The sequence below is a fragment of the Sinocyclocheilus rhinocerous genome, unplaced genomic scaffold (assembly GCF_001515625.1).
Source record: "Sinocyclocheilus rhinocerous isolate Xijiao unplaced genomic scaffold, SAMN03320098_v1.1 scaffold755, whole genome shotgun sequence".
NCBI classification, from domain to species: domain Eukaryota; kingdom Metazoa; phylum Chordata; class Actinopteri; order Cypriniformes; family Cyprinidae; genus Sinocyclocheilus; species Sinocyclocheilus rhinocerous.
In genome coordinates, this window is record NW_015659385.1 from 68,691 (window position 1) to 87,576 (window position 18,886).

Genomic DNA, 18,886 nt, shown 5'->3' on the forward strand with positions numbered 1-18,886 from the left:
GAGTGAGATGACACGAAGGCTCTATCACTGCAACTCCGAGATCAGAGCACATTTGAATTAATCAAAACTGAAACTAAATATGTCGGTTTATACGATCCTCTTTTATCTTTTAAACGGCCCAGATTGATAAATCCTTGAAAACTGCTAGACTTGATTAGTTTTGACTGTGCAAAGTTCTGTATTATGTTCTACAATATGAACTTAACAAGAGGCTTAGTTCTGTGTAAAATTATAGAGCGACACGAAGGTAAGCGCATTATTGTTTTTTTTGTTTTTTTATTATAATTCAGTGTATCAATGAATGACACCGTTTTGAGTTGACTGTCATGGTGTGTGCATGAACGAGTCTGAAATACCTGCTAAATACGTTGCTTTTTCCTATCACTTAGGCTATATCGGGCACTTTTTGCATTTAAATTGGATTATTCTGACTGCTGACATTGAAAATCATGCATGTGTTGTTTCGAGGGTAGGCTATCGGTTAATTTCATGATTGCCGTTTTTGTTTTAAGGAGTTAAAATGGCGCTTATCAACCTTGATTGACATATTCTATCACACCATTTTGACAGTTAAAGTTTTGGGCGGGTTTTTGTGAGCTTTTGGGCTGGAAATTGTCGATCCAATCTGGCAACACTGCTGTGCACTGACCTGTTTCGTAGTCCTGTATAATTGTGCTGATAGATAGATAGATAGAACACATAAATTGTACATTGGATTTTGATGAATGAAATATTGAAATTGAACATCTTTACTTGCATACATGGTGTAATTGGTTGAGAACAAAATTACAATGGTCAGTACAAGCCAAAATCATCAACCCACTGAGGGCTGGATTCAAAATTAAAGTAAATTTTGAAATTACAGGTTGATCCAACTTGCATAAATTTCATCACGGCAACAATAATAATGTAAGTCGTTAGTGTGTATGGCCACATGCCTATATGCAAGCTCCAAGACAGTCTGTGGTGCTTTTTTGTGACTTCAGATGCCCCGATACATAACATTGCAGAGGTTCTCAATTGGACTCAGGTCTGGGGAATGTGAGTTCCAGTTAATGGCATCAATGCCTTTGTCATCCAGAAGCTGCCTATACACACTGGCCATATGAGGCTGGGCATTGTCATGCATCAGGAGGAACACAGGGCCAACTGCACCAGTGTAAGGTCTGACAATGGTCTGAGGATTTCATCCCGGTACCTAACAGCAGCGTGGGTCCCATGCTTAGTTATTAACCTGCTCTTATCCATGAGGTGAACAGGGCACCAATGGCGGACCTGCCTATTGCTGGGGTTCTCTGGCAAATGCCAATCCAGCTGCACGGTGCTGGGCTGTGAGCACAGGTTTCACTAGGGTACGTCAAGCCCTCATGCCATCCTCATGGAGTCTGTTTCTGAAGTTTGGTCAGAAACATGCATGCCAATAGCCTGCTGGATACCGGTTCTGCTGCTGGGCTGTTGCCCTTCTACATCCCTGTCCAACTGTGCCATCCTGGAGGAGCTGGACAATTGTTGTCACAAAGACACTAACAAAACACAAAACTAGAGACAAATCAGTCAAGAAGGATATGAAGGTTGCTGTTGCCTCTCTATTGCACCTGTTGTCACTTTCATTTGCACCATACTGATTCACAATCCTTTCTGCTTCCTTACTGGACAGATTGATATCCCTGAAGTTTAATTGACTTGGTGATATGCTCTGAATATTAAGTGTTCCCTTAATTTTTTGAGCAGTGTATTTCATTATTATAACTGAATATTATTTCTACATTTTTATGTCTAAAACTTTTATTTTCTAAAATAAGACCTAAAACTGGCCTTAAGACTGAGATCACACATACTGTATTTACATTATTGAAAGTAGTCGATTGGTAAACCTTTAAAGACTTTTTTTTAATTTATGCTTTTTTAAGACTTTTTACAGTCAACAAATTTAAACTCTGTATTGTCAAGTTGCTGTTGTCAAATAAAATCTATTTTGATTCATTTATTCTTTTTTATATCTTTTTATTTTACAATCTCCTGGCAGAGAGATGTGTATACATCTGTATATTTCTCAAAAGCAATGAACCTTATCATCACACATTAGATGATCAACAAAATGAGATGTTACTGTAATGAATCTGATGCATGTTAATCAACATTTGGTAGTACAGCTTCCACAAACAAAAGCTGGTTTTGTCATACATTTTGTTCAAACATATATGGAGTAAGTGATCTTTGACATTATACTGAAGATCCTTGGCACATTTGCGAATTAAATGTCACAACATTTCTTGTTGGGAAACTATATGGAACTCATGTGTTGTCTTTCTTAGCAAGTGTAATTTCTTCTAACAGGACTCCATGATGCGTCTGATGGAACAAATTTTCACTGGGCCTAGACCCATATTATTAAAGCTGCTGTACTCCCCTGGCCTGATGTATATCATTCTGCCTTCGAAATTGGGCTGTTCATACAGAAGCCAGTGGCCATGTGTGACATTGCAGGACTGGCAATCAGTCATGTGAAAACGTTCCTGGATTGACTCACAGTCATCCATCAGCTCGTACTTTTGTCCGACAAAGAATTACCATAGAGATCATTCTGCAAGACCTGATGCAGTCACTGATGCTTGCTCCCATGATCCGTTGGTTATCAGGATAGTCTCCTCTTCTTACCAGCATTTGGTGACCTATGAAGTTGGTGCGCTCATAGACCATAAAGCAGCCGCTTTCCACCCTACATGAGCAGCAGCGGCTCAGGTATGTGGTCACCTCAGAGCAGTCACCGCTAGTCTCATAGTTACGACCATGGAAGTTTCTGTCCTCATAGAATATTATCTGGAAAGTATAGTGACAAAAAGACATGCTTACAATGGATATGCTACTCTTTGTTCTTTACTTTGCTTGTTAATCCAATTGAAAGTGCACTGTCCTTGTATTCCTCCAATAACAGCTGACATTGTAAAATCAATGTATATCTTATTTCAAGTGTGATTTGGTCTAAGTAGTAATCCCATTCAAAACCACATTTGTCTTCTTCAGCATAGTTATCTCCTACCTTTCCCATGATTTTGCATTTGTTTCTATAGTGTCAGTGTTTTACTGTGTTGCTTTTATACTCAACTTGATTGCTAAAAATCTATAGCTCATTGTTTGAACTTCTTACTCAGCAATTCTATTTTTTTCTAAACTAGGCTACAAGTAGTTACCAGAACTGTTTGCGCCTATACCCTGTGCCAACTGTGGCTTTTCTTGGTTGTAGGGCAGGTGGAGGAGGACAACTGGTCCACTGATGTGTCATTCACTGTACATTTGAAACAGAATAGAGTAGAATAGAGAGAATAGAACAGAGACATATATTTCAGTAATAAAATATGTTTTGTAAGTTTTTTTTTTTTCCCCTAAAACTGTCAAGCATATCAGTCCTGCCTTAAGGGGACACTGGTAACTGAAGATCTCCTAGTGCCATACTGGATTATTTTAGCTTATTCTCTTATTCTCGCTGTTATGTTGGTGTTTGTTTATTTATTTATTTTCATTTAAGACTTGGAAATTAAACTAAAAACAGAAAGATTGCTTCTTTTCATTTGTGTGTAGGACAGGTTGATTATTCAGAAGTGTATTTCACAGTATGGTACACTATCTTTACATTGTGGTACACAAGTATTGTTTTACATGCATACAGACATAAAAATAACCAATGCCTTTTTTTGCCCATGTCAATTTTTATGTTATATTTTGAGGGGTTTTTTTTACCTGTATTGGACTGGACAGTAGGAAGAGAGGAGAGAAAGGAACAGGACTGGCAAAGGACCTCTACAACTTGGGTCACCTGAGGCACATGTCAGAGTGCTTCCCACAAGGCCATTGCTCTGACGCCCATGAGCATTTTGGTAATACAACACAGTCAATATTGGTTGTAATGTCACGGCATGAACATTCAGCTGTCTGCATGATATCTAACTAGAATTATTAATATATAAATCTTTAGAATTATGTTTGGTATATATAATGATTTTATTGAGTCTTTTCACAACAGATGATAGCCCCTTTCACACATACAGGCTTTACTGGTAAATTTCAAAAATACCGGTAAATTGTGGTCTGTGTGAAAGCCAAACGTCTACTCTGGGCCAATCATAACATTCTGACGCAGATGAATCATTTACTCCGCTCTATGTAGTTTGCTTTGAAGTTGGCTAATACAATGTCTCTGGGCCAAAAGCAGCTGAATGAATGTGAAGGTTTGACACAAAAATGAAAACATCAACAAAAACATTGACCGTGTATACCCCTCCATGCTTACAAACCCAACATTTCCTGTTAATGATGTCTCCGAATTTACCGGTATTTTGAAACTGATGTATGAACGGTGTTTTACCGGTAAAAGGTGGAACGTCATTTCCTGTGTGAACAGCGCATTTTTATATTTACTGGTAAAGTCGCTCCAGTAATTTTGCAGCAATTTACTGGTATTACTGTGTGAAAGGGGCTAATGATTTATTTGATATGTTTCATTTCCATTGGTTTGCACACTTTTGGTACAATGACACTAATGGCAGAACTCAAAAGTGGTGAAAACAGGCCAAGACAACAGAAAAAATGCAAGGTGAGAAATTTATTGTTTATGCTTATATTATCATTTATAGTTTCAGACTGTGAATTTAACACAAGTCCATGATTCTTCTAACAGAGCTGAATTTGACGTTGCTGTATCCCATATCCCTGAAGCTCCTGTACTCTCCAGGTTTGAAGTATATCATCCTGCCTCTGTAGTGGGGCTGCTCATACATGAGCCAGTGGCCGTCCATCACATGGCAAGACTGGCAGTCGGACATGCGATAACGGTCAGTGAAGGAATCGCAGTCATCTTTCAGCTCATACATCTGACCTCCAAAGTTATCCCTCTCATAGATCCTCATTCTGTAGGGTCCAGAGCATGTGAGCGAAGCGCTCCGCTACGTTTTCCGCTCTATGGACGTGCGCTCCACTATTTAGGCCTATATACAGCTGTGTGTTAGCTTAGGTCTATAGTTTAACTGAGATTATTTAATAACTACGGAGCTCCGAATATAATTCGAATTAACAATTCGTTTCTACGACGTCAGCAGGTTTTATTATTTTTTTAATTAATTTATTATTATTTATTAATTTTAAGCAATAATGATTTTAATAAGTAATTACGAAATATAATAATTCGTTCCACGATTTAGGCCTACTATAGGGAATGAACGAATTAACGAACGAATGAATTCGTGGCAGCTAAGCCTAAACAAGAGAATGAGTACTTAATTCGTGGCCATAATTTAGACTAAACAAAAAAATTTATTCTTAATTCGTGGCCATAATGTAGTCCTAGCATAAAAGAGAACTAGCCTATTCTAAATTCGTGGCTGTGATTTTGTCTGCATGTCATGATCGGGGCTCCGTACAACCGAATATAACCTTAGCCTACCTGTTTATTCATTTATTATGGTATGTAACTAGCTCACCTTTTGCTGCACCATGTTTGCATACATCTTCGTGTATACGTATTGTAATCAATATGAATCTGTACTAACTTTAACAGTCTCCCCGCACTCCCTCTCAGTTTCTTCTCCCTGCTCATTCTTAACTTAGATTTTTTACTTTACATTTATGTATAAGGCTTGCAACTTCGTTGAAACAATATCTGGACTCCATAACTGCTCTACTATTCTTGATCTCTACAGATTCTCGATCTCGAACAAGCAAATCACCAAACGGCATTCTGGGTTGAGCGAGCGGCACTGAGCGTATTGAGCGAGCGGAGCGGAATCTTCAGAAAGGCGCTCTGCACTCTTAAGGAAATATTACCACTCCGCTCCGCTCACATGCTCTGGTAGGGTCCCCTGTACTGTAAGATTAAAAGAAATGTATTGATTCAGTCTGATTCAATGCATTTCTAATTCAATACAGTCTGAATAATTGAGCACAGATAATACTATTATTGTTTTATTTTTTGTTACCTGAGGAACCATGCGACAGGACCTGATGCCATCACTCATTCCCATGCCCATGCAATCCGCATACTCACCCCTCCTCATAAAGAACTGGTTTCCCATGTAGTTAGGACGGTCATAGACCACAAAGCAGCCGCTCTCCACTCTGCATGAATGGCAGCGGCTGAGGTAGGTAGACATATCAGAGCAGTCACTGCTGCACTCATAGGAGCGACCCTGGAAGTTCCTGTCCTCGTAGAAGATGATCTACAAAGAAATAAATGTGAATAATGTGAATATTAAAATACAAGTGGTCTCTCTGTAAACAGTAGCCTTTAACATTTGAAGTAACTGGCTTTTTTGGCTTGCATTACACAACAGGTATGTGTATTAGAGCTTGTTTATGTAGCAAATGTTGAATATAATTACCTAACCGTTTGCACATAAAAAAATGTCATCTTTGCATTTATTAAATTTATGGAGGATTTTGCTGTTTTTGGCAGCTCTACTCCACTGGATTAAGGCCACCCAATACATACCTTGCCCATGTTTGCTAGTCTTCGTGGGATTCTGTCCAGTTGCTGTCTGTCTGACTGCTGCTGCCTTTTATACTTTATAGGCTGATAAGGGTTTTTGTTATTCAAATAGCCTGGAACCTGATGATCAAGCAGGTCTGTGATTTCTGTTAATTTAAATTGTGCAATCACAGCCTTCATGAAACAAATAGAATGAAAGACAAACAGAAAGATAGAGTGAGAGAGAGACAGCAAATGAGAGTGAAAAAGCAAGAGAAATCACGTCAGCCAAGAGTTACCATGTCTGAATAATTCCTTAAAGGGGTCATATGATGCAATTTCAAGTTTTCCTTTCTCTTTGGAGTGTTACAAGCTCTTGGTGCATAAAGAAACATTTTCCAAGTACTTAACAAGTAATACTTGTCAGTCGTCATAAAGAGTCTTATTTTTAAATAAATCTAAATAAATGTCACGTTCATGTCAAATGAACAAAATTATATGTAATTTTTGCAAAAATAGATCAGCAGGTACAGTGTGCTTAAAAAGATTTTAGATTTCCCTTCACATAACTAGCGATTTCAATAGTTCTACCAAGAGAGGTCACTAGAATTAACAATGGTGTGAAGCAAAACTTTATGTAAATGTGTATGAAAGTAAAATTTTGTTTTTTGTTTATATTCAGTATTTGCCAAATCTCTAATGTATCAGTTTTGACCCCATATTATTCCTTTTTAAGTCCCCCTTTTCCCACTCTCCACTTTGAAGTAGCATTTGATTGCAGTAACATTATTTGAAATTTATAGGTTATTTAATGCCTTCTTAGACATTATGCAAGTATGTTTTATCAAGCTCTGTCTCTAACATGTGGAGAACACTTTTCGAGGTGTTTGAAGCACAGCTTTGAGACCTGTACCTGTACCTCAGCCTCTGCAAATGAAATTAGTTAATAGTAAAGTGTGATGGCTTTAAATGGCAACTATGTCTTACACTCAAAGATTTGCAAAAAAAGTGGTTTAAATGTCAAGAAGAACTATTTATAGTACAATTACTTTTGACCAATAGGTGGTGTTGTTACCAAATTGATAGGCATTTGTCATGGCATTGTGGCACTGATTAAAGAAAAATATTTAATGTAGGCCAAAACATAGTAAATGTGTTAACTTATTACAGGTTCAAAAAAGTATATTATTGACTAAATTCAAAATGGCGACACACCGTACAGTGTGTCCAACATTGGAAACATGGGTTTTATTGCATTACCAATAATTAAAGGAATCTAAAGCATCATGATACTAATTAATTAATAAATAACTGTAAGCATATATCATATACCGTAAACTATACCATTCAAAAGTTTTTGAACAGTAAGGTTTTTAATGTTTTCTGCATTTATTTGATCCAAAATACAGCAAAAGTTTCACAGCAAAAGTATTGTGAAATATTTTTACTATTTAAAATATCTGCTTTCTATTTGAATATGTTTTCAAATGTAATTTATTCCTGTGATCAACGCTAAATTTTCAGCATAATTACTCCGGTCTTCAGTGTCACATGATCCTTCAAAAATCATTCTAATATGCTGATTTGCTGTTCAAGAAACATGTATTATTATTATTATTATTATTATCAATATTTGAAACAAGATTTCAGGATTCTTTGATGAATAGAACGATCCAAAGATCAGCATTTATCTGAAATAAGCTTTTGTAACATTATACACTATACCATTCAAAAGCTTGGAGTCAGTATAATATTTTTTGGAGAGGTGGGGGGTGAGGGGAAATTATAGAAATTAATACTTTTATTTAGCAAGGATGCTTTAAATTGATCAAAAGTGATGATAAAGACATTTATAATGTTACAAAAGATTTCTATTTTTAGATAAATGCTGTTCTTCTGAATTTTCTGTTCATCAAAGAAACCTGAAAATTCTATTCAGCTGTTTTCAACCTAATAATAATGTTTTTTGAGCAGCAAATCAGAATATTAGAATGATTTCTGAAGGATCATGTCACTGGAGTAATGATGATAAAAAAAAATTCAGCTTTGAAATCAAAGGAATAAATTACATTTTAAAATATATTCAAATAGCAGTTATCAAATATCAATATCAATATCAAAAAGCAGTTATTTGAAATAGTAAAAATATTTCAACATTTTACTGTTTTTGCTGTGCTTTGGATCAAACAAAATGCAGGCTTGGTGAGCAGAAGAGACTTCTTAAAAAAAAAAAACTTAAAAATCTTACTATTCAAAAATTTTGACTGGTAGTGTATATGGTGACCGTGATTTCACCAAGTACAACATGTTCCTGGATCAAAATCCTTGTTGATCCTGGAACAACATTCCAATTAACCAATCAGAATTGAGGGATAACTTTTCAGGAAATATCTGTTTTAGGCTTACGATCAGGGTTAGGTGCTTCTACACCCTTGTTAATCAGCTATCATTTCACACTGATTTTAGGAATAAATTATGGGTAAGGTTAGGTTTAGGGGTAGGGATTGGGTTTAGTCTATATTTTTGGACAGTAATGTTGATCCAGGATCAACAAAAGATGTTGATCCAGGAACATGTCTTATTTGGCAAAATCACGGCGACCTAGTGTATATAGTGTTTTGTTTTGCCATAAACTTCTTAGGTACTCTCAGGGCATAATGCCATGGTGGATATAGCTTTACTTCCACGCTGTCTAATTCGCTGACACATGAAAAATGATTTTGTGTATCAGAACACTTTAATTTTGACCACAATGGTCTTATGAGGATCTCTGTTTAATGAAACATTTAAAGGTCTAATATACTTTTATAATCTTTGATTGATGCACCCGATTGATCGATTTCCCCATCTATTAACAGTAATTTAAATTACGCATGTAAAATGCATAGAATTGCATGTAAATAAATTCAAGATTTAAAAAAAAAAGTTGTTTTTTTTTTAGGAGAAAAGTTTGTCTTCGATTCAAAAGTTAACAAACATTAATAAAAGGGACGTTTTCAGATACTATCGAATAACTGAAAAATTGTGAAAAACCTTTTATCATCAGGACATCTTTGTGCATTGTACCGCACTTCCATTTCCATATGTAAACATGCACTATTCGGACATGTTTGACTTTTGCACTCGGGTCTTGCATGTGACAGTAAAAAGAAATTAGTGTCTCTTCTAGACCTTGCATTCCACTGCCCTGCAGCTCACATTTTTCATTGTTCTGTGTGAATGGCCCATAAGGAACACAGTAGATGCCTCAACACCAGTACTTGGCCTCTAAATCCTCCTTGATGTACGCCATGGTTGCCAGTCATAACAGTGATTTTGCTGGAGCTGATAGTGTGAGGGTGCTGTTGGCAAACATTTGAATGCATATTTCTGTAGTAAGATAAATAATTAGCCTGAGCTGGCTAAGTAGACAACACTAGTTTAATCAACACATAATGGCATGTTGTACAAGCCTGAGGCTGGGGTTCATTGGCTGAGGTTAGGATGCTTGGTACTCACAATTTTATTGTTGAACAAATCTATGATTCAGTGCTTTAGAACAATACATTGAGCTTGGATATTTTTTTGAATAGCTGATTGCATTTTTTACAACCTGTGCCTTTGTTCAGGACTTGTATAAAGAGACTACAGCACGGTTTGCTATCCAACGTTTCACACCTGACAATGACGACTGAGAGCGTAAGTGCCACTTTCTTCCTGATGGTCTGTGCCCCACAGTGTGGCATGATGTTTTAGCACAATGTAAACCATCAGTGTTGTATTTCCTCTGACAGATTGTGTTCTACGAAGACAGGAACTTCAAGGGAAGATCCTATGTGTGCAAGGGAGACACAAGTGACCTTCATTCTTTTTTTAGCCAATGTAATTCTGCAAAGGTGAAGGGGGGCTTTTGGGTCCTGTATGAGCGGCCAAACTACATGGGCTATCAGTATATTCTGGTCCCAGGGGAGTATCCAGATTATCACCATTGGATTGGCTTCAATGATTGCGTCCGATCTTGTCGTCTGCTTAGGCATGTAAGTCCAATGGCACCACACATGATCATTTTGAATTGCTCTCAGTGAGTCTGTGTTCATAAGATAACAGTGTGGTTAGGTGTATACATAGAAACATCATATGTATTTCCTCCAGGTTACTGGACATCTCAAGCTGAAGTTCTTTGAGAGGCCCAATTTTGATGGCAAAACATGGGAAGTTACAGAAAGCACCCCGTCCCTTCAGGAACATTTCCTCTGCAGAGAGATCCATTCCTGCAAGGTTCAGGAAGGTCCCTGCGTGTTCTTCGAGCATGCAAACTACCGTGGCCATCAGTACCTCCTTGAGAAGGGAGAGTACAGGCGACACACTGAATGGGGGGCCATGCATGCCACTGTGGGCTCTATTCGTCAGATCACCACAGACTGTTGAAATGAATACCTGTCATCACTGCTACTGACAAATACTGAAAAATAAATTTATTTGAAGAGGCACTTATTGATATGAGTCGTATCTATTTTTGACTAGTTGCTATAAAACAGTATAAAGCTGAAATAGTTCTAACATATTAAGTTCAAAAACATTCTTACAAGCTAGTTTATCATTTGTATGAATTTGTAAAGTCAAATCAAGTCACCTTTATTTTTATAATGCTTTATACAATAAAAATTGTTTCATAGCAGCTTCACAATATTGAACAGCAAAGTAACAGAATCAGTGATGCAAACTTTAAAAATAAAGCAAATCCAAATTCTGCTGCAAAGCAGCTGTAGCAAGGCAGTAGTTCAGTGTTGATGTACTTCATTTCAGTAACTGTGTAAAGTTAATTTAATTTATTATAAAACATCACAAGATAGTAGTGTTGTTATTCAGTTCAATGTTGAATTTTGATTCAGTTCAGTTCAATAAGTGTTGATGTTGCAAAATTCAATAATGAACTAATTTTATGCAGGTATAAAGCAGCTCTACAGAGGACAATAGTGTCATTATTCAGCAGTTCAGTTAAATTCAAGTGCCGTTCTCATCCGATAGAGTCAGTGTGATAATATTACTGAATACTAAGTGTTTTTTAGACCCCAACTAAGTGTGCCAAAGGCAACTGTGACAAGGAACGCAAACTCCATCAAGTGATAAAAATGAAGAAATAAATGAAACCTTAGGAGAAACTATGCTCAGTTGGGGACCAGTTCTCCTCTGGGCTAAATGAACAAACATAGTGTGGTATTGAGTACTGTGTGATATTTGTTAATACAGTGTGTGCAGCTCTTTAGCAGAAATGGTTACAAGTTAGATGTTTTACATATTTTATATTTTCATAAAAATTTGTCTTAAAATTTGACAGACATAAATCAGACAAACAACAGTAGTCCAATTCCTGAGCAATTTACAAAGCAAATCAAAATCAGTTATTTTTATCAGATTATATTACATATACCGTGCCTTTGCATAGATATTCATACCCTCAACTGGGACAGTTGACATTTAGCTCAGGAGCATTCATATTGCTTGTAGATGTTACTACACTTCGAGTGGTGTTAACCTGTGGCAAATTCATTTGAATGGGTATGATTTGGAAAGGCACACACCTCTCAATAAAAGGTTTAAAAGCTGAAAATGCATATCAGACCAAAAACCAAGCCCTGCGGTCAAAAGAACTGCCTTTAAAGCTCAGAGACAGGATTGCGTCAAGGCACAGATCTGGGGAGAAGAGTTCAGAAAAAATCTTGAAGAGTTCAGAAACAATTCTGCTGCATTGAAGGTTCACAGAAGCATGTAGCCTCCATTATCCATAATGGAAGACGTTTGGATCAACTAGGACTCTTCCTAGAGCTGGCCAAACTGAGCAAGTGATGGAGAAGGGCCATGGTTAGACTGGTGACCAAGAAGCTGATGGTCACTCTAGTTGAGCTCCATGATCATATATGTAGAAACTTGCAGAAGGACAAACAAACACTTCAACACTCCACCGATCTGGGCTTTATGGCAGTGTGGCCAAACTCAATTTTCTCAGTGAAAACACATGAAAACACACTTGGAATTTGCAACAAAGCACCCTAAGAATTCTCAGATTGTGAGAAACAAAATTCTCTGGTCTGATGAACCTCAATTGCAAGCATCATGTTTGGAGGAAAGCAGGCACTGCTCATCATCTGCAGGGTACCATCCCAAAAGTAAAGTGTGCTGGAAGCAGCCTCATGCTGTGGGGTTGTTTTTCAGTGGCAGGAACTGAAGGACTCGTCATAGAAGAAAAGCTCAATGCACCAAAATATAGAGATAGCCTTAATGAAAACCCAGTCCAGAGCATTCAGAACCTCAGATTGGGCAGAAGGTTCACCTTCCAACAGGACAATGAACCTAAGCACACAGCAAGAGTGGATTATAGACAACTCTGTGAATGTCCAGCCAGAGCCTGGGCTTGAACCCAATCAAACATTTCTGGAGAAACCTGAAAGTGTGTGTCTGCCCACATCCCTGACAGAGATTGAGAGGTAAAGAGGTGAGGAGAAGAATGGCAGATAAATGCAGATGTGCAAAGCTTGCCGCATCATACCCCAAAATACTTGAGGCTGTAATGGTGCTTCAACCAAGTACTGTGTTAAGGGTATGAATACTTATGCAATGTACTCATTTCAGTTTTTTAATTTTAATAAATTTGCAAAGTTGTCACAAATCTGTATTTTTTATTTTATTTTATTTTTTCATTATGGTGTATGGAGTGTAGATTGATGAGGGGGAAAAAAGTTATTTAAATCAGTTTAACAAGACTGCAACAAAACAACATGAAAAAAATAAAGGGGTATGAATACTTTCGCAAGGCACTGTATATAAGATTATGTGAGGTTATAATTTTAAAAATGAATTATATACAACATTCTATATAACATTCTTATTAGACAGTTTGTGTTCACACTGAGAGCAAATGGCTAGTTTCAGTAATTCCACTGTGATCAGATATTTTACTTTGTAATAGCATATTCATTTCTATAATTGCATATTAGTTTATAATATCATAACACTTGATTGTTTTTATTTACATATCATCTGTCTCTCTATATATGGAAATATATAGGAAATTTATAGTATTTGCTATTATTTGTACTTGTGCAATAGTACAACAATGCAACAGTATCTGCCTCTATTTACGATGTAACCTGTTTTAAACTTAGTGTACAGTAAATATCCAGTGCCTTGTTTTAATACTCTGTTTACACATGTATGTTTGGTACAGTGTTATTTTAGTATCACTGGGATAATATTATAGTTTTTATTAATATTTTATAAACATTTAGATATATTTTGTAAAATATATGTTATAAATATTTATTTTCAGTCTGTTTTATTTTTATATTTCCTTTTTTCGTTAGAATTTTAGATTTTAGGTAGTTTTAGTAATTTTGTTGTGTGTTTTTATCGTTTTTGTATTTATATGTACAGTTCAAGTTTTAGCACTTAGCAACTGGCTGAAATATTTCAAATACTTACTTTTTTTTAATTGTTTTAGTTTCAGTTTTAGTTCATGCTATTTATACTAGTTTATAACTATAATAACCCTGGTTAGGTGGTCGCTTTAAGGAACCGAATATGATTCATGAAAATACAAGTGTGAAAGCTGTGTTCATCAGATTGTGTCATTAAAACACCTTTCTTTTATTATTTTTAATCTTCTGCTAAAAACGACAAATGTCTTTTGTTTAATCTGTTGCCATTTTGATGGTAACAGCTGAACTCATGGCAGCTTGGTTGCTTCAGGTGTTGCGTTGTGTTGTGTTGAGCTGAATAAAAGTGTCTCACCACAGCTAAATTTGACATTTTTATTAATACATGGCATAGCATTCACTCATTTTATTACAGTAAAACATTTTCTTGTATTATTAAAATAAAAAACATATATAATGCACAGCCTATTCTCAGTTTCTGTGGTATTGTGTACCTAAGTAAACCTACTGTCTAACAGTAGAGCAAGAGTTTGGGTGGAGCGTACAAACACAAAATGCCATCAGTTCATTCGGGACGTGTTACACCTCATCCAATATGAGCATGTGGCTAGACGCCAGTGCTGCTCCAACTATGCCAGTACCAGCATCTGGAAAACAATTTAATTAGCCCAATAAATATTTTCTGGACTCAGCCATTGCAGAATCAAAAGGTCAGGGTTCCATACAATGGCCACTGCATTAATCTGCAGGAACAATCTAGAAACAATCGCAGTATCAGCTGTTGATGATGCAGTTGCTGCGGCCATTCATATAACAATGATTTGCCTGGCAGAGCAACTCAATGTGAAACATATAAATCTCGCTCATTGCCCTTTCAATACACAGCATACATCAAAAGGAGGAATGAAATTAGCCCCAAACACGGACAGAATGGGAAAAGTAAGACACATTTTGCTTGCGTAAACTGGCTCTGTGATCTCTTCCTTGGCTTAACTATGTTTCTATATCTTCTCCCATACAGATTTTCTTTTATGAGGACAAAAACTTTCACGGACGTTGTTTTGAGTGCAGCATGGACTGCCCAGAGCTGTCGTCCCACTTCAGCCGCTGTAACTCCATCCGAGTTGATAGTGGGGCCTGGGTTTTGTATGAACGTCCAAACTTCATGGGCTGCCAGTACATCCTAACCAGGGGAGAGTATCCTGATTACCAGCACTGGATGGGCTTCAGTGACTCTATAAGGTCTTGCCGCATGGTGCGAAATGTAAGTCATCCCTGTTTGGAGAACCATAGCTGGGCTATTTTGCCCAATGCAGGTTTATGTTCCTCCTTTTCAGCAAAAACATTCACCTACACCAGACATATGTGCCACACAACCATTCAAGAACAGCATTATTGGCCCTAAACTCCTTATTGTTCCCCACTGAAAGTTTATTTTCAGTATGCATAATCTGAATGTATTGTTTTAATAATTCAGTGCCCCATTAATATAATTTTAGGTGACTCTAGATATGATTCTGCTCTTTCTACAGTAAATGGCCTACCAGAAACCAATGCATTGTAATGGTATTTGGCTATCCACTCTCTCTTTTGTAGCATAATGGCAATTTCCGTATCCTTCTGTATGAGCGGCCTGACTTCAAGGGTCAGATTATGGAGTGCAGTGAGGACTGGCCCTCTCTCTATGACCGCTTCCGTCACCGTGAGGTACAGTCCTGTAACGTTCTGGATGGGGCCTGGGTCTTCTATGAGCATCCTAACTTCAGGGGACATCAGTATTTGTTGGAGAGAGGCGAGTACCGCCACTTCACTGACTGGAGTGCCATGCATCCTACTGTCGGCTCCATCCGCCGTGTTCAGGAGTTTTAAGTCTTTTAATGTGTAGTTGATTGTTCCTTAACTATTTAATAAAAAAACGACTCTGAGCTCACCTAAAGCTCCTGTCTCCTGGTTTATTTAATTCCATTTAAAAGTCAGCTGGTCTTCAAACAAAGCATTTTTATAAGACAATATATATACATCTTACATATATATTTATTTATATATTAATAATAAAAATAAAATAACATAAATAAACGGCAATATCATGAAATAGTATACAATTGTTTTCTATTTTAATATATTTTAAAAAAGTGATATATTTCTTTGATGACAAAGCTGAATTTTCAGCAGCAATTACTCCAGTCTTCAGTGTCACATGATCCTTCAGAAATCATACTGTATAAATATACTGATTTAGTTTTATGCTGATGCATTTTGTTTAGGATTTTTTTTGATGAATTAAAAGTTCAAAAGAACAGCATTTATTTGAAATGTAGTTGTTTTGTAAGATTATAACTGTCTTTACTGTCTCTTTTGATCAATTTAATGTCCTTGCTAAATAAAAGTATTAAAGTGATAATAGATAATACACCAAAAAAAATAAATTAACAATAATAATAATAATAATACACAAAAAAAATTTCAACTACTCACTCTCAAGTTGCTCAAGTTTTCATTTTTGTGTGAACAATCCCTTTAAATTAAATTCAATTATATTAATTATATTAAGTGTGTCAAATAATCATTTTTTAAATGTATGAATTTATTTATTAATTGTCATCTCATAGCTATCAACATCTTCTGTTGCTATAACTCAATACTCCCCTCTGTTGGTTATTTGCTTCTGAATGGTCTTTTACAAACTTAGATTTTAAAATAGAAAAATTTTTGACTTCTGTTACATTTCGTAGAAAACAAGAAAACTGAATTTACATGTTTTTGAGTATTGTCATGACAAACTGTACATTTTACAATAAATAAATACACAATTGATTGAAATATATTTGATACATACAGTTGCATGTAACACTCATGAGTTTATTTAAAGTTTATTTATAATCTGCATGACAGATGAAGAATTGGGCTGAAGTAAATGCTTTAAAAAATAAACTGCCTCTTCAGGCTTTTTGCTATACTGACACTGAGGTCAGGAATTTTGTTTTTGCTACCAGTACCTGTTCACATGAATATACATACTACACATGTTTTTAACCATTTATATGTTAAAAAAGAATGAGTGCTTGTGTGTTTGCACAGGCAGAGAGCATGAGCTGTCAGTTGTGTGAGCAGTTGCTGGTCAATAGCCCCTGCTAAATCTCCCCCATACAATAGTTCAGGCCATGTTGATGACTCAGGAGCTTTTCCAGAGTTCAGCATATGCCCAAAGTTCACAATGCTGATGCAGACCAGAGAGGGACAAGAGTATGCTTGAAACAAAAGAGGATTTTTTTCTGCACAAAGGCCACCAGCAAGCACTTTTTTCCACTGGTGGGCCCACAGGGCAGCACGTATCTGTTGGTCCAGATTCCTCCATAGCCATCCAGCACTGAATGGAAGGATAGTTCACAAAGTTCACATACTAGTATTTGAGCTAGTACATTTTCTGCTAGCCTGACAGCGCCCTCTTGTGGTAGTCATTTTTATAACTTTTTAACATATGGTGCTCAGATGACTTTCCTTGACACATTCCTAGATAATTATTTTGGATAATTGCAGAGTTATTCAAAATCTAGTATGTACTGTAACCAGATTTTTTAAATTGATTTTATTGACATCCACTGTAGCCAATTATCATATTTAAAAAGAAATTAAACAATGTTGCTTTATATTTTATATTACTAACTTTGGGTTAAAACAACATAAAACAGCAGCAGTAAAGTATTTTCAATCTCCCAGCATGCCAAAGTCACACAACATGGTGGCAACACGATTAAAACCATTATTTATTAATTGTCATCTCATAGCTACCAACATCTTCTGTTGCTATAACTCAATACTCCCCTCTGTTGGTTATTTGCTTCTGAATGGTCTTTTACAAACTTTGACTTCTGTTACATTTCGTAGAAAACAAGAAAACTGAATTTACATGTTTTTGAGTATTGTCATGACAAACTGTACATTTTACAATAAATAAATACACAATTGATTGAAATATATTTGATACATACAGTTGCATGTAACACTCATGAGTTTATTTAAAGTTTATTTATAATCTGCATGACAGATGAAGAATTGGGCTGAAGTAAATGCTTTAAAAAATAAACTGCCTCTTCAGGCTTTTTGCTATACTGACACTGAGGTCAGGAATTTTGTTTTTGCTACCAGTACCTGTTCACTTGAATATACATACTACACATGTTTTTAACCATTTATATGTTAAAAAAGAATGAGTGCTTGTGTGTTTGCACAGGCAGAGAGCATGAGCTGTCAGTTGTGTGAGCAGTTGCTGGTCAATAGCCCCTGCTAAATCTCCCCCATACAATAGTTCAGGCCATGTTGATGACTCAGGAGCTTTGCCAGAGTCCAGCATATACCCAAAGTCCACAATGCTGATGCAGGCCAGAGAGGCACAAGAGCATGCTATAACAAAAGGGTTTTTTCTGCACAAAGGCCACCAGCAAGCACTTTTTCACCAGTGGGCCCACAGGGCAGCACGTGTCTGTTGGTCCAGATTCCTCCATAGGCATCCAGCACAGAATGGAAGGATAGTTCACAAAGTTCACTTACTAGTAGTTGAGCTAGTACTTTTTCTGCTAGCCTGACAGCGCTCTCTTGTGGTAGTCATTTGAATTACTTTTTAACATATGGTTCTCGAACTAATCACAAAAAGTTAATATATTACTGTAATCAGATTTGTACAGAAATCATGATTTTTATAACAAGTGACATGCTACAGGCAAGGGAGGAATAATAATACATAATCAGCATAAGCTTGGGTTTCTAAGGGTTTATTTTATGTTTTTAAATTGTCAGCTTGAGTTATTTTAGTTTTCTTTTAAGCAGAATACATCTTCTGCCAGATTTATCAGTTGCTACCATGTGGTACAGCTATGAGTTAACAAGCTGGCAAAGTATGTGCAGGTGTTAATTGCCTGGCAGTTGCGATTGAGAACTGCAAGGTCATTGTGGAGACACCCCTGCTGTAATGTTACAGCACTGTTAAAAGATGGAGACATCTTTAAATACGCCAGGGAGT

The 18,886-nt window shown here is 36.5% G+C and overlaps 4 protein-coding genes across 4 annotated transcripts; 2 read left to right on the forward strand and 2 right to left on the reverse strand.

Annotated features, from left to right (window-relative positions):
- Positions 1-1,991: 1,991 nt before the first annotated feature.
- LOC107723669 (gamma-crystallin M3) lies at positions 1,992-3,056 on the reverse strand. Its single transcript, XM_074560120.1, is given in 3 exon segments — positions 1,992-2,568; positions 2,570-2,820; positions 3,041-3,056. Coding segments are annotated over 3 exon segments (498 nt in total). The 5' UTR covers positions 3,050-3,056; the 3' UTR covers positions 1,992-2,330.
- Positions 3,057-4,585: 1,529 nt separating this feature from the next.
- On the reverse strand, positions 4,586-6,538 carry crygm3 (crystallin, gamma M3). The gene is made up of 4 exons (XM_016532375.1): positions 6,482-6,538; positions 5,970-6,209; positions 5,852-5,857; positions 4,586-4,916 (listed from the first exon to the last, which is right to left on the reverse strand). The coding sequence occupies exons 1-4, from the start codon at positions 6,488-6,490 to the stop codon at positions 4,647-4,649; spliced, it is 525 nt and encodes a 174-aa protein (XP_016387861.1). The 5' UTR covers positions 6,491-6,538; the 3' UTR covers positions 4,586-4,646.
- Positions 6,539-10,070: 3,532 nt separating this feature from the next.
- LOC107723662 (beta-crystallin S-1-like) lies at positions 10,071-10,921 on the forward strand. Its single transcript, XM_016532372.1, has 3 exons — positions 10,071-10,135; positions 10,231-10,473; positions 10,589-10,921. The coding sequence occupies exons 1-3, from the start codon at positions 10,121-10,123 to the stop codon at positions 10,862-10,864; spliced, it is 534 nt and encodes a 177-aa protein (XP_016387858.1). The 5' UTR covers positions 10,071-10,120; the 3' UTR covers positions 10,865-10,921.
- A 3,804-nt stretch (positions 10,922-14,725) lies between these two features.
- crygs3 (crystallin, gamma S3) lies at positions 14,726-15,804 on the forward strand. The gene is made up of 3 exons (XM_016532371.1): positions 14,726-14,808; positions 14,891-15,133; positions 15,466-15,804. The coding sequence occupies exons 1-3, from the start codon at positions 14,773-14,775 to the stop codon at positions 15,736-15,738; spliced, it is 552 nt and encodes a 183-aa protein (XP_016387857.1). The 5' UTR covers positions 14,726-14,772; the 3' UTR covers positions 15,739-15,804.
- The last annotated feature ends 3,082 nt before the right edge of the window (positions 15,805-18,886 follow it).